The sequence below is a fragment of the Anas platyrhynchos genome, chromosome 4, assembly GCF_047663525.1.
Source record: "Anas platyrhynchos isolate ZD024472 breed Pekin duck chromosome 4, IASCAAS_PekinDuck_T2T, whole genome shotgun sequence".
NCBI lineage: Eukaryota > Metazoa > Chordata > Aves > Anseriformes > Anatidae > Anas > Anas platyrhynchos.
In genome coordinates, this window is record NC_092590.1 from 23,976,281 (window position 1) to 23,992,122 (window position 15,842).

Sequence of the window (15,842 nt, forward strand, 5' to 3'; positions counted from 1 at the left end):
TCCTACATGATGTTCCTTTATTTTTTTATTTATTTATTTTTAAATGTCACTCCTTTCTATCTTGCTCTAAATCCATAGTTTCCATTATGATCTGGTATCAGAAAGTTCTTGATTAGGCAAGTGTTTGACAGTCATGGTCATAATTAAGTCCACACCTTGATTGCTTAATTTTCTAAGTGGAAATTCTATTGATACAAATCTGCAGAAAAGGTCTTGAACTTATGACTGACTTATCAGAGATCTCATAACCACGTACCCTGTCTCACTGTGTTCAGTTTGCAAGCCCGTATTCTTGAAACTAGCACATCCATCCTCATTCAATACACTGCTGTCTTGACTTACATTGGCCACTGTCTGGTGCTTCTCAACTACAGCGAAGAAGAGAAAATTGACTGTATCACACTGTTCAGCTTAGAAACTGGAATGGTGGGTATTGTGTTTTGTAAGCTTAAATGCACTGTTCACATTGAAAAGCGGCTGCTAGATGTGATATTTATAAAAATAACTGAGAGTTTAGAGTGCAGATATTTGCATGAAAGTGCTCAGAATTGATCAGCAAAGTGAGAAGTACTTACTGAACATGTTCTCTTGCTGCTAAAAATTCATGAAGTCATTTTGCCACTCATTTTCCCTTCCACCAAAAATTAGCACTTATCAAAGAAAATACTGCGAAACATTCTTCCTGTGTTTTTTGAATGAGTAGAAACCAAAGCATAGTATCCAGGTTTGCTGCTTAAAATATATGAACATCTATCACATTTTCTGTGAGCATGAAGAATATTACTACTTTGTGAGTAGTTAATTACATATGCAACAAGAATTCAGAACTGGAAATCCCTTTAAGAGGTCGTTTATTTCAGCAGATCTCAAATGTATTGTTATAATATTATTTCCCTGGGAAGATAAAGGACAGCATTGCACATGGACTTTGTACCACTATGGTAACATAACCTCCAACACCATTCAGCTTTTCCCACTCTAAGTTCCCACTTTCAGCTGGGGAATGTGAGGAACATGCAACAAGTGTCCACCCAGCTGGCTGCTGCTGGTGATACTCAGAATTTGCCCTTACGTAGGAGGTATGTGCTGGCTCTGCTCCCCTCCTGTACCACAGGCAGAGAGCAATACATTCTTCAAATAGCTTTCAGAGAGAAGTTATAGGGGAAAAGGTAGGAAGAAGGAGAAAGATAAGATTAAATTCTCCTTGAGCCTTGTCTAGGTCTCCAGCAGTGTGTCAGTGCCTTCCCACAGCTGAAGAACTGCTGATCCAATCCATTCCCCATGCCCATAGGCAGGATTGTGTATAATTAAACCACCACTGACGTGTTTGTTTAGCCTGTCTTGTAGCACCTTTGTCACTGGAGATCTTTAGTTTTCGAAGTAATATATTCCAGTGCTTCACTGTCATTATGATTGGTCAGTTCTTTTTTTTTTTATTATTATTTTTTATTTTTTTCCTAAAGCCTTAATTAAACCTTTAGTGCTCAATCTGAAGGACATGAATTGTTGTACTTCTCACTTCGGTTATTCCTTTCCTCTCACAAGTAAACTTTCACTTAACTGAGGGCTCTCATTCACATCAGTTTTCTTGCTTCTAGGCTTTGTTCTATGTTTCATTAGAAGTCATTGTCTTCTACAACTCTTCTCTTGTTGCTTATTTGAACTCCATCTACCATTAAGTGTGGTTTCCAAAACTTAGAGTTTCAGAATGTCTTAAAACAACTTCCTTATTTATTCGTACAAGATTTTGTCTTATTTTGCAATGACACAAAATTATGCCATGTTTATCCTGTCCTCCTAAAAATCTGTTTTTTAATTATAATTGATTATTGTACTATACTAAATAATCCTTAAAGTGCTATTCCTTAGACTAATATCAAATTAAGAATAACGTTTACCTGACATGCATGTACTTAAAATGACTGTTTTTCTAAATTTCAGGTTAAAAAATAATTGAAAAATTAACCAACTGTGTACTTCGTGGCAATTACAGATGATCCCAGTGGAATTGTTTTTGGAGTCATGATGGAAATCAGGTAAATTCCTGAATATGTTCCTGTTTTGTTATTACCTGTATGGCACACATAATCATTAGTTCAAGCTCCTGTAATGAATGACTTGCTGAGACAGGATAAATGAGGAAGCTGGCTAATGCTGACAAAGTAATTTCACAAAACACAAATAATTGAATAGATTCTGTGCTTCTGCTACTGAATCAGGTATCAGTGATCTTTAATGGATTTTGTTTTAAACAGAAATCTACTTGAAATGATAGACTGAAAGAAACTATGCCAAAGTTATACAGTCTGTATTTTAATGAAGTTGCTTATATTAGTACATGTTCAACTGAAACTCATAATACCCTGTTATATAATATTAATGTAATATAATAAAGATATAATAAATATTATATCTTCCTATGTTGTTCAAAAGCAAGGCAAAAACTGCAATACCACAGTCATTGCTTCAGTTCCTTGCCATTGAGCATAAAAACCCTGACCCAGCAGAAGGTTAGCCCTGTTTTAGAGCCTGGAGTTAGAAGACTTCAACTAGGATACCTTAGTTAGATGCTTTCAGTCGATGCACTTAAGCTAAGCCTTCAGTGAAAACCTGGGCACTTTGCTGAAAGCACAAGGACTATCTTAATGGAATGAGCTTAGAGCCATCTCATTAATCAGGATTTGCATGACTGGCTTTAGTTCAGGAGCATTTATCTAGCGCCTCTTCTCAATTTTGCTATGCAAGGCAAAAGTAAAGTTTCAGCATCATTGTGTGTCCATGGGTTTGTTGTGTTTTTTTTTTTTTTTAAATATTGAGCCAGTTTTTGAACAGTCAGCTTTGTGTAGATTCCATATTTTACTGGTACACAGTTTGAAATTGAACCTGATTCAGTAATTTGGGCTGTTGAATAGGAGCATACACTGCTGAAAGTGTGTAACTGCACAATGCTTTTGGAGAAATGGCTGGAGAGGACAGACACAAGCTGTTAGAAAATGATTATATGTTTGGAAGTAAAAGGTATTTGAGAGCAGTCAGCCTTGGAGAACTTAGCTTCAGCTATAAAGCCTTGAATGAAAGTATGTCTTTCATTATTATGCTCATTAGAGAATTGCATTTAGAAGCTGTGCTTAATTTAGTGAGAAGGGAAAATAGGACTAGAATCTGGGCACATTCTGCTTATCTTTGTGGGGATTTACATTGGCCATAAGGTTTGAGAAAGAGCCTTAACAAGTGATCTGTTGTTTTGGCAAGCATACAAACCCAATCTTAATAACAACTTCGTCCTATTGAATTTTTTAAATCAACTTCTGCTTAGAGGCTGTATTCCAAAATACCAAGGTTTTTTTCTTTTTTTTTTTTTTTTTTAAATCCTTCATCTGGAGACTGAATAGATACAGGAATATTTCTGGTTACAGTCAGCAAGATCCTCCTGCGATGCACTTACAGGATTTGAAGTATTAAGAAAAGTTTTAAGCTGCTTTTTTGTTCATTTAATTCTTGTAAGTTTTAGTAGCCTTTTACAGTTGGCAGTTCCTGAAGCTGCAGCTGAATCACTCTAGTGCATGCCACAAAATCAAGCCTTTGAAATTCGTGGGTGCTTTCTTATCTGCTGTTGTTGTCTGCACTTGTTGGCATGAGGCGCAAGTCATTAAATACAAGAGAGAAAGTTGTTATCAAAAACGAATTTATTTAATAAGAGACTTATGTCTGACCTGCTTCCCCAAATCAATTCTATCTCCATGGCAACAGTCACAAGTGTGTGACAAAATATTCAGGATTTCTCTAAAGAAAAATTAAAATACTTAAAATGTCACTTTTCATGGAAGCATCATATTTTATCCTTGAACAGGTTTCCAAAGCGCGTACATAGCACATGTACAGGAAGAAGAGCCTTTTGGCTCAGTAAAGCTTCATCAGCTAATGCATCAGAGTACATCTCCCCGTGACAAACAGGGCCCACTGCAGCACAGACATAAGAATTAACACATGCTTTGGTAACTTACCTGATCTGGCGATGCTTTGAAAATAGGTAGGTATTTCTTCTGAAGTCAACTTTAGAGTAGCTCTGGTATGGTAATCATCGTGGTTTAGACTACAAGTTTATTATGATGTTCTTTATGTTGAAATCATCCAGAAGTACCTTTACAGTTTACCACAAATATTTTAATAGCATAAGAGGGGAAGGACTCAAAATTATTCTCACATTCTATCACTAAATAAAATGCAATTGTAACATAGATGAATTTGTTACTCTGGTATACACTATCATGAGATTACAGATTACTGCATTGGAAATCATAGCCAACCAAAGGAGATGTTTTTATTTAGAAATTGTTCAATGATCTATTTGTGGGTGATTTCATTTATCATTATTTGACATTTCCAAGTTTTACAAAATTAATATAACATTTCTTCACAGATGCAGAAAATCCAGTGATCTAAATGATATTCAGAAATCCAACTTGTTTGCCATTTCTAAACTTCCTTAAAAGTCTCTCAAAAGCCATTTGCAGCCAGTGTCTCCACTCCAGCGGCTAACTTATACAAGTTACTGTGTTCAACTGACAATACACACGTTTGTTAGCATCTCCTTAGCACATTACATCAATATTAAATCTTTGGGGAAAAAAATAAAAACTAGGTTTTGCTTTTCTGATAGAATTTACCATCTATACATATTTGAGGTTTTTACTTTTTTTTTTTTAAATCCGTTCCTAGCATTGAAATTTTGGTCCATTTGAACACCAGCACAAAGTTATTCAAGTTATGAAGGCTGTGATCAGCCAACTCCAGCTACTAGAAGAAGGAGCAAGAGCAGCCCAGCTTGCAGGTCTGTAAAAACTCGTTATTGTACTGGTAATGCTTCTACAGTTCTATTTTCTCACAGTTCTCCAGAAAGTGAAGAACGATTGTCTGTTAGTGTTGAACATTTAAAAAGCAAAGTTTCTAAGTAGGCAATAACATAGTTATAAAATGGGCTGCAGATTTAGTATAGTTTTATTATCTTGGTCGTATTTTTGAGAAACAATGGGTTCTTTCTCATTTAAAATTGGATAGCAAAGTTTAAGTCTTCAATATCTGATAACGCCAAAAAAAGCATTACGATAATTTCAGGTCTGCATAGCTCCAGAAGAGGAGCAGTAGGTGACAGACCAGGGAGCATGCAGCCACTGCAATAAAGGTGTCCACAGACAGCAATTAAAGGCACTCTTCAAGGCCTGAAAATAAAGTAGTCCAGAAAGAACAGGGTCAGAAACAGTCAAGGAGCAGGAAAGTCAAACTAAAGAAATGGCAGTACTAGGCAATCTCCATGTGACTAGGCAGAGATCTGTTTTTGCTCTTGTTGTTTACCACGGACTCCCTTCACTCTAGACTTCTAATGTCCTTTTATATTCATTTCCACCAGACAAACTGAAAATCTCTTTGTAGTTATAAATACCTCAAGAAGCACGTAGAGTGTTTCCATACAAGCCCCAAAGGAGCGCACAGCTTCTGTGGCACACTGTACGAGCATGAATGATGGGGCACCTGTGGGCAAGCAAATGAATTGCACAACTTTTGTCCATCTTGCTCCCCATTAAAAAATAAATAAAAAAGACAAAATACAGGCAATAGTGTTTCCCCTGCCAGCAAACGTAGCTGCTGTGGTAAGTCACTAATACCCATCTGAGATTCTGCCTCCCAGATGCACCTTGCTGTATCCTTCATGGGAAGGCTACAATAGCAAGTAAATTCCAGTCTTTTCCCCAAAAGTATGAAACAAATTTGTACACTTAAAACTTGACACATTTTTAAGTTTGTACTGCATGGAGTTAGATAGCATCCTGTTTGCCTCCCACAAGAATCTCTGCCTCACTGAGACCCTGCAGGGGCAGAACGAAGTTTGGGGTGGCATCTGTAATCCTACCATTTCCTAGCATGACTGGTGACCTAAATAAAACTTTCAGTATTAGTTTTTTCCAAGATGTAATTTATACTATGGCTGTCAGGAGTTAAGATAGCAGTTGCCATGGAGCTTTAATCTTTTTTTAGGCTTTAGTCAAAGGAAGCTGGAAGTCTGCATGGTGGGTAGAACCCAGCTCAACAGAGTTTTATTTAAATTGGTACAGGATTTCATCCTAATTTCTTTACTGAAAGTTACTCTCAAATATTCTCAAATTCTTTTTAGTCCATTCTATTTTTCAGCAGGAGATGAGAGAGTTTCCTTTTAGGCTTCTTAGCTCATGTTACATTCAAACATAGAAGTACCCTGTTGCTCCCCCCTGCTCTAACTATGAACTGTAACTTTCTCCTAGTTCTGTGCACACTTACCGTAGTGAATTCAGTCACTAGTTTTACCATTTCAGTGGTAACAAAACTATAGGGAGGATTTCATTTTCTGTGCTAAACACATTCTATGCTGTAAAATAGGCCGTTAGTAAAGGAGAAGTAATTAGAATTTGAATCTTTGTGTATGCTACTTATAACTTCTGTGATGTATATGTAAGAAAAAAAAAGAAGCGTGCAGTGAGTGAAGTGCATCTCTGAGAAGTATGAAATCAGCTGCAGTAGTGTTCTGCTGGAGCAGCACCATCTCCTTCCTAGCTGTTTGAAGCAGAATGGAGATGGACTCCTGCCTAACATTTGCTGTTACATTCAAAACATTGCTGACTTACTTAAACCTGAACTTGCCCTACCTAGTAAACCAAAAGGACACAGGGGAAAAAAATGTAGAATTTGTCAAAACAAGTTTATAAAACCCCTTTCCCTACCAAAAATTAGAAAGGATTCAGATGTAATGAGCTTGATTTTAAAAAGAGACTTGGATTTAAAGACAAAGGACAGCTTCATTTAATGAAAAAATTGTCAAAACTTTCACGAAATAGAATTGTCTACCAGCCAGCTCTAGTGGAAATCCATAATTCTGTAGCAGTTCCAAAGACTGCAGGATAATCAGAACATTGTTACAAAGGAGATGATTTCAAGCTCATTGAACTCTTGTGTGACATACCATGCCTCTTCTACAACAAAATAAGAAACGAAACATTTTCTTCTAGGAGATACAAGTCTGTGGGACTTAATCAGTTGTATCATCTATTTTTACCACTGACAGCAACATCTATCTAACTAGCACTGGACAGAAAAACAATTCTTGTGGGTGTGAGTTACAACCTCTCTCTCAGCATCTTAAGAGGATCAGATGCAAAACCAACCATCGATTCCACTGGAAAAAGACTTTTTTGAACAAGAATCCACTAGCAGTGAGGAAGACCTTAAGAAGAATTAGACTGTCCAATGATTAAAAACATAAGGAGTATCTCAGATCTCTTTAAGACCAGCTATTCAGAGACTTAACTGTTCGCTATGCCCAAGGAAAGCTATGCATTGTAAATAGGATTTAGAAAGCCATTTCTCAAGGAAACAGCATAAAGTAACTCAGAAGTTTTGAGAAGGGAGGTGAATAGGCTATGAGGTGCTCATCTTCAAGATCAGATGCTTTACTCTTAATTGCAGAGCGATGCACACCTGAACAACCATTTGAGTTTTTTTTAACCTTTCTTCAGTTAGGGTTCTATAAGAAAGTCTAAAGAAAAGCAGCAAGTGCAACTACTTTTGTAACCTCACCTCGCTAGTCTAGTGGGAGCTTCATAATGTACAATCCTGTTTCTCCAGACTGTTGCATTTCCACAGGTCTAAACACCCTTGCCCTGCCTCAGATTTCTTCCACCAGGCTTGCTAGTGCTGATGGAGAACAATACAGATATCCTGCTTCCAAACTGCAGCATAGACAAGTTGTTTTTTCATTGCCTGCCCATGATACTCTATCTTTTTTCCTGACTACACTACTAGGTACCTTCCAGGACTAACATACCAGACACTTGAGTTTAATGCAGGACCTTAAGCAGACAGTATTACCTTTGATATATGCAATAGAAGGATTTCAGATGTACTGCCTGACGTGATAAAAGTATCTTCATGAGCTGGAGCGGCTTTTATCATTGCTCTGTTAGATCCAGGTATACAAGTATAAAGAAACTGGGGGGAAGATGAAGAAGGGTGGGAGTCTACATAAAATTGCAAGAAAGGTTTCTATATGGAACCTACAATATTTTCTTCAATCTGAGGTGCCAATATCAAAAACTTGAACTCCCAGAGACTAAGACATCTAATGAAAGACATCTGTATGCAGATGAGAAGAAAGAACCCAAAGCCCTTCGCTTTGCTCATGTGGTAATCACTGCGGTTTTATCAAGATAGACCAGTTGGACTTTAGGGGAAACTGAACAGCGTGCAGTTCAGCCCCACTGAATCTAAAGAACAAAAAGCCAGATTGGCTTTAAAAGTCTGATCTGTTGCAGCCATAAGTGGTACAGCTACAGAAGTGCCAAACCGCTCATTTTTAAGTATGCATTCTTAAGTATGCATTCAGGCAAATGGTAGTCCTTTCTTTCAAGCTGAAACTAGGGGCTTTAAATGGAGAAAAGGTCTTCGAAATTAGAAAATGCCACTGTCTTCACTTAGATAAGTTCAGGGGAGAATGGAGCATTTCACTTACTACTCTTCTGTACTAGTTTCAGGACTTGTCGGTAGCACCTTACCATTTCAGGATGCATAGATTTAATGTTTGGTGGAGAAATACAATTAAAATTAGTTTGAATACAGAGGAATCATCATTGTGCTTTGTAGCAATCAACAGGTATGAATGTATGGCAGCATGCAAAAGACTGCCTTTAAGGTATTTGTACCTGTTGCCAACTGCTGATTTACCATATTTGGATTCAGGCAGCTCACACAATAAAGTGAGACACGGTAACTGGAGGAAACTTCTACTGATCTTGCAAAGTATCCAAGACCTGTCCAGAAAAATGCAGTAACTGCTGCAGATACCAGGATGGCCTCATCATATAGGCAGTAATTTAAATTGTTCATTTTGCTTTTAAAGTACTGAGCTTTCTATTAGGTCTATTTTTTGTTTTGGTTTAATGCTTGGTTGGTTGAAATTGTTATTTTGTCAAGATTAATGAAACTGGTCCATGGGACAGCGCTCAAGAAAGGATCTTGCTCTGATGCCATTTTTTTTAAATAGCTATAAAGACCTTTCACTGCTGATGAACTTGCATTACTTCAAAACTGAAAGGCAAAAAGCAGGAACTTAAAAATACACTGCATTTTCATAAGCTTAAAGAAAATAAAATATAAGCTTGACATTTGATCCATGCTGAATTAAGATGAAGTATTAATTTCCAGAGAGGAAGCAGTTTCCTCTAGTTATGTACACTCTATCAACTTCCCAACACAGTTTGTTGCCCAGATTATATTTTAAGAATCTAGTTTTGCTTCATGATAACCAATGCCTATCTTCAAGACGAACTGACTAGAATCTTGTATTTCCTTTTCACTTTGCAAGTGAGATTCATTCCTTTCAGAATAGGAGCTCAACATTAAGAAGCAATTTAAGAGTTCCCTACTTACCTTTGATTTCATAGTAGCATCTTGCATGTGTCTTCAGTAATTACCATTGATCTTGCATGGAAACAGATGCAAAACCACAAAACCTGGGTTTGGTTAAAAAGGTGGTGAAATGCTGACTGACAGATTGTATCAGGTCTTTCCTGATGCAGGTTTTAGCAACAACTTAAAAGCATGTAAGAGTGGTAACTTTAGATGCACCCACGTATGTTCAAGGCACGCTGCTTATCTGCTTATAAACTAATGCTGAATTATTCCTGCATTCGAGTGATTTCAGTATTAGGCAAAGCAAACGCTGTTTCCCCAGCAGTATCTTCACTGGGAACCTTGAGAAGTCATTCTCCCTACCAGAAGGGCCGTTAGCATGACAGAAAGCATCCCTTTGTTAGAGGTATTTGAACCACTGTCAGAATCTGAACTTCTCTGTACCGCCACAGCGTATGCTAGCCCTACTTCAGCAATTACTCCAGGTGATTATACAAGGCCCACAAGCTCCCTTCTTTGCCTTGAAAAACACATTCTTGATCTAGCTAGCAGAAATAAAAGTGTACTTTCCAAGATAAATTAGTAATGTTAATAATTACAATTTCACTTGCATTTTGTTACTGCAACTTTGGTGTTTACTTAAATGGGTGTGGTTTTGTTTTCTTTTTAACCCTAGGAAGCATCACCATTTTATGGACATACTACCTGTTGATACAATCCCCAGCCCAAGCCTTCCAGTCTTCCCAGGAAGGAAACTTAAGGATTATTAAGCTGTAACAAATATAAAAAGGAGTAATATGCACCAAGGAGAACTTGAGACACTCATCTGCATGGTACTCTGGACAAAGTCATTAACAATGATCCCCTCTTTGCAACCTTATCATGTGATAGCCTGGAAAGCAACTCAGGGCCTTAGAGCAAGGTTTACATTCCCTCCTATCCCACTGATGGTCAAAGCCCTTGGGGCAGTTTCCCACAAGTGCAGTTCACTTACTGCAGCATGGATCTCCCCAGTGAAGCTGGTCCACTTAAACTAAAGTTTTAAAGCTCAGAATATTGGCTCCACACTCCCCTGCCATATGTTAACTAATATTACTTGCAAATGCTAAAATCCCGTTAAGGAATCAGATCCTAATTGTGGAAGCAGGCTCAGTGTTTTATGTAGCTAATAATATTTGGAGACCTTCCCGTTGATTCATACCATCTGGCCCAGCAGCGATGAGGCTTTTGTTACACTACATGCAGCACACCTAGCCCTCCAGCCCCGACCGGCACAGCCCTCTAGTGGAGATGCAGGATTGAGCTGGGATGATATTCATCCACAGCAGCTTGCTTTTGCTCCCTCTGCCTTCCAGGCTGTTCTCAACTCAGCTGTGCTTTTCGATCGTACTTGGCCACAGATGGTGTCACTTCTTCATCTGTGCCCTCATGGAAGACTGTAGCAGCAAAGAACAGAGATCTACGCAGACTTCAGAACACTTCCAGCCCACCTAGAGATAACCTGTGCGCCTGCTCTACCTGCCCTGCCAAGACTGCCAGGGCACAGGCAGTCTTCCAAGTAAGAACACTGTTGAGCGTAACCCTAGGTATAAGCTTTGGTATACCATTTATTTCTCCTCTGTTAGTATCTCCCATTGCAAAGGAGCAGAAGCAGCTGTTTCCATCTTTTTCCACCTCCTCTAGAGGGTGGAGGAAGTTAAAAAATAAACTTTTAACAACCAGCTAAGTTTAGACACTATCAGCATACTTCAGAAAAATAATGTTTAATGTTAAAGCCCTTCAGAAATCTGCTAGGATTTGTCTATTGGCTGTATGCCAGCCACACTTCTTTTTAAAAATTTTAAATTATTATCATCATCAATACTGAAGTGAAAGCTTTTGCTTTCAGGCTTTTTGGATAGTTGCCCAAATCCAAGAGCTACTGTGCTATACTTAAACCCAGGTGTGGCCACACAGGTATCAAAATACTACTGAAGGAAAGCAAAGTTGATGTCCCAAAGAATATCAATCATATTCCAGATCTCTAGAGATTATGATGAAGATTTCATCACACTTGCAGTTTCTGTTCCCAGAAATGTCAATATCCCCTCTCACGGGATCCTTCTACAGCTTCAAGGCTTGCATAGGCAGTGGCAAAATACAAGTGATCAAGGAAATGGTTTCATCACTACAGAGACCATCTTAAACAATAAAGACCATATCAAGATGCTCAACAGAATCCCAGCAGAACCCCACTAAGAAAATCCAAAACTTCTTACACACCACATCTGTCAAATCCAAAAATTGACTCCTATGTGTCAAGTCACGAAGAGTTTAATATCAACAAAAAAAAGCTTAAGTTAATGGTATTTTCTTCCTTGAAATAACATATTGGTCATATGAAAGTCACTGAAGGTCTGTTTTTAACCTGGAAGACTTTAACAGTTACAGCTGAATTCATAAACCCTATTTCCAAATGTGTGATGTTAACACAAAAATTGGAAACTTAAGACCTGGGATAAAGAACAAATTCAGTTGTTAAGGTTAGCAGTTAGGTGAGGTGTTTCAGTGCCTTCCCCATAACATGAAGAGTTCTTCAGTATCTTTCCTACCACCATTATTTCAAGACTCACGAGGTTTTTTGTTTTTGCTTTTGTTTTTAAATACTAGTGGGGTTAAATTGAAATCAAGCGCCATATGCTTGTAATGTCTTCTGTGAAGGTCTGATGCCACCCTGTTTCAACTATTTGGTTATTCAGTGCAGAAAGTTAAAGATTCACAGAAGGTATAACAGCTTTTAATACTCCATTAATATTAGATTAAAAATTATTGCATAGTCTTATGCATTTCCTAAAACAGCGTTCTCTGGAAATTAAACATTTTAATATAAAAGGACCAACTCTTTAAAACACAAATTGCGTTCACTACCTCGATCTTCTATCCTTTTTTGATTTGTCAGTACATTTGTCCATAGTTTTCTCATTATCTCCTCTGCACTTGGGGCAGTACCATTTCCCCTTGGGTTTATAGGTGAGTCCAACACACGAGAAGTGGAACCACTCGATAGGACACTGTTCATTATCACACCCTATCATTTCACCGTAAGACACTTGGTTGCATAAGCAGTAAGTTGGTTCATTAGGGTCAATTGCAAATTCTACGGGTGAGACTTCTCTCTCTTGTTTGGCTTTGGAGCGTTTTTTCTTCTTCGAAGATTTAGATCTCTTCTCTTTAGGTGGCTGGTCATCGCAGTCATCAATCCCGTTTGCTATATGGCACAGGTCGCGGCTTTCGCTGGTTCGCTGGCGACGAGGTCTCCGTGAAGACCTCTCCGGTTGGCAGGACTCCATCTTTGCCTTTTCCAGAGGCTTTTCATTCTCAGACAGATCTTGAAAACACTGAGAGTGTGTTTCCATTTGCCGGGCTCTATTCTCTACCAGTTCTAGCATCTGAGTAACTATTTGAATTTTTTCATCTCCAAGTTCCTGGCTGTTGATTAACGCACGCTGAAGATGCTGCTGCAGGCGTTTCTTCTGAGCGGGATCATTTTCCGACTTGTATTTTTCATAGACATCATCTATTTCTTTTAGCGCTTCTACAGAATGAAGATAATAGAAACAATTACACGAGATTGAACACACTCAAGAAAATATAAAAACGTATTTCTAACAGAAAAGAAATAGTACAAGTGTTAATTATAGTATACCCTAGTGGGCTAGATCCAATATTTAATTCAAGTTGCATGTGAACATCAAATCAGTGTTTAAGATTGCAATCTGTTGCGAGAAAAGTTTCTCATGTTCTACAGAAAAGCAAGCTTATTAAAGCCGTTGCAAAAAGAAGGGCGACCACTGCTGAAGCGTGGATAGTCCAGATGCTGCCTCAGCACCTGACAAAGCAGGAATTTTTGTTGAAGTCCCTTTCTATGGTAGTTCCAACACCTACAAACCAGTGATAGCTTATGTCATACAAAGAAGCTGAGAATTCATTATAATCTCATGTCATTCGTGTAGCCATCATGTGTCACAGACAGCACTCCAGATATTCAGGTCCTCTTCCTTCCCCTTCTTATTCACCTAGAGGTCTGGTGTTACATTTTCAACCGCACTTACTTATAAAGACCTATGACGCTTCAAGTTACACATTAGCAAACGTACAATTGGGATTTAAGTCAACGTAAACCACTCTAACTGGTGCATTCACATTACAAAGAAGCTACAGCAAGTTTCATTTTAAATAAAGATTGAACTTTTCAGGACAGATGACCTACAGTTTAGTGCATCACGGGATATTTTTAAGCTACTAGTAACGAGTGTTTCGGTTTCACTCCTAAGCTTTTTTCTTTCACAAGTCATGCAAAATACCTGCAGGGATTGCTACGAATCTTTCACGACATTTAGTCCTTAGAAACAAGGTTAGTGAACCCAAAAAGGAGATGAACAAATGCCTCATCAGACAGCCTTTGTCTGTTCTCTACTTCTCTGTGTTGCTGGATTTTAAAATAGTATTTTCTAGACCAAAAGTTACACTCGATCTATTCATAAAAGACAGAGGAACTGCTGCAGTGGAAGGAACTAGATCAGTAGAACTGACAGCGAGATCTGATGTAGTGTTAGATACAGCACTGGTTCCTTTGGAAACAGCTTGAAGATTTTAACAGGCAAGGGAATTTATGTACGATACTCAACTACGTACTTCTGTGACCAGAATGCATGTAGTACAATCCTTCTCTTTCTGCAGACCCGTGTTTTACAAACTGGCTTTCATTTTTAAAGAATATTGCCTGCTTTGTACGGCTCTGAAATAATTCAAGCTCCCACTGAGTGGAAGCCACAGATATTATCACAACTTTGTTCACCGTGATTTTTTTCCCTGCTGACATCTTGAAATGGCAGCTTAAGTGCAAACAGCCCCTTTTTACTATAAATTCTGCAGCCTACGTGACAGGAGAAGCCAACAGCACTTTGTTCTAACTTGAGACCTTCACGAGGGGAAGATAAAAATTGGTGCTCTGCCTGTCTAATAAGTCATGCAGCCTATTTTTCCTCAGTGCTACTATTCCGGCTAGCATTAAAAGCACAGGCTCTGTTTGCCTACAAGCACAGCCACATCTGTTGCCTTGGCAGGGAAAAAAATTCTACTCTGTTCCTGAAGAGTGCGGAGCAAGGTACTCCCCCCACACTATCTCCCACCTCACCTTCTCTTGAGAGGCAAAAAAAGTGGCATAGGTGTAGTTCTGGATTTCCTAGATAGGGAATGCCCTGCCTGGAAGAATGCACGAGCAGTAACTGTTTGTTTTTCCATAGTGACAGAGAAAAAAAAAAACGCTCTGCATTGCAGACACCTTCTTTTTAAGCTGATCGTCCCCCGGAGCAGCCTGTCCGGACCACCACGGGACCTGCTCTCCAAAGGGGTGCCGGGTTTCTCCCAAGCAGAAGGAAGGACTCCACGGCGAGGGGTGAGTTCACCAAACCTCCTCCGTATTCACCCCCAGGATGGGGGTACCCGCACACCCTGCCACATAGCTCCGACACCTCTGGTTTGAAGGGGCCGAGCCACGACCAGATAGCGCGCTTCAGCCCGGCGGGGCTAGCGAGAAGCTGCCGGGTTTCAGTTTTCCAAGCCCAGGAGCGGCGTCGCTCCTCCCCCACGAGCTATCACCGCCTCCCCCCAGCCAGAACCGTACGAGCAGCACTTCCAGCTGATCCGCAGGCCCGGGCCTAGGCTATATGGATATATCTATGGATATATCGATATTTTATCGAGTTCCCAGCCTGTTTCCCTGCCTTTTTTTAAGCGGCCGAGCAGCGTGGCGGCGCACGGGCGGCTGCAGGGCTCCAGGGCGGACCCACCCCGCGCGGCGTTAGGGGCAGCGCAGCCCGCCCCAGGGCGCCGCCACAGCCCCCACGGCCCCCACGGCCCTCGGGGTCCCCTCAGGAAGCCCCGGCCCGGCCCCCCCCTCCTCCCCTCCCCTCCCTCCGCCCCGCCGGGCGCATGTGCGGCGCTGCCGGGCGGTTAAACCGCCCCAACGGCCGCCCCCCCCCTCACCCTACCCCTCAGCGGCCGGCGTTGCCCACCTTGGCAGCGGGTGTCCACCTCGCGCAGCAGCGACACGTTGCGCTGGATGTCGAGCGGCAGCGACTCCACGCACTCCAGGTACTCCTGCACGTACAGCGACAGCAGCCGCGACCGCTCGCCGCCGCCCGCCGCCGGCCCCGCCACCAGCTGCGGCCCCGCCAGCATCATCCCCCCCCCCCCCCGGCCGCCCGCCCGCTGCCCGCTCCTCGCCGCCGCCGCCACAGGAGCCGGAGCCGCAGCCACGGCCGCTCGCAGCCCCCGCCCCTCGCCGCCGGGCAGCGCGCATGCGCGGCGCCCTGCCCTTATAAGGCGCGGCCGGCGGCACCGCCAGGGGTTCGCATTCTCCCGCC

The 15,842-nt window shown here is 40.6% G+C and overlaps 2 protein-coding genes across 5 annotated transcripts in view; one reads left to right on the plus strand and one right to left on the minus strand.

The window, feature by feature from the left end:
- Window positions 1-11,596, plus strand: part of RWDD4 (RWD domain containing 4) — a 43,691-nt gene extending 32,095 nt beyond the window's left edge. For 2 of the 4 annotated variants that reach the window (XR_011808988.1, XR_011808990.1), the window contains 5 exons: window positions 276-426; window positions 1,942-2,036; window positions 3,851-4,030; window positions 4,720-4,831; window positions 10,112-11,596. The gene's annotated coding sequence lies outside the window, so the exon portion shown is untranslated. Of the gene's footprint in view, window positions 1-275; window positions 429-1,941; window positions 2,037-3,850; window positions 4,031-4,719; window positions 4,832-10,111 lie in introns of those variants that run through there. The other 2 variants (XR_011808989.1, XR_011808991.1) reach the window with 2 other exon arrangements.
- A 136-nt stretch (window positions 11,597-11,732) lies between these two features.
- Window positions 11,733-15,751, minus strand: ING2 (inhibitor of growth family member 2). The gene is made up of 2 exons (XM_027456298.3): window positions 15,492-15,751; window positions 11,733-13,009 (listed from the first exon to the last, which is right to left on the minus strand). The coding sequence occupies exons 1-2, from the start codon at window positions 15,658-15,660 to the stop codon at window positions 12,339-12,341; spliced, it is 840 nt and encodes a 279-aa protein (XP_027312099.1). The 5' UTR covers window positions 15,661-15,751; the 3' UTR covers window positions 11,733-12,338.
- Window positions 15,752-15,842: the final 91 nt, after the last annotated feature.

Excerpts from the sequence above, each read along its gene's own strand:
- ING2 (XM_027456298.3), bottom strand. The coding sequence starts at position 15,660 with ATGATGCTGGCGGGGCCGCAGCTGGTGGCGGGGCCGGCGGCGGGCGGC. Across the intron at positions 13,010-15,491 it reads GGTGGACACCCGCTGCCAAG|AAGCGCTAAAAGAAATAGAT; the intron begins GTGGGCAACGCC and ends TTCATTCTGTAG.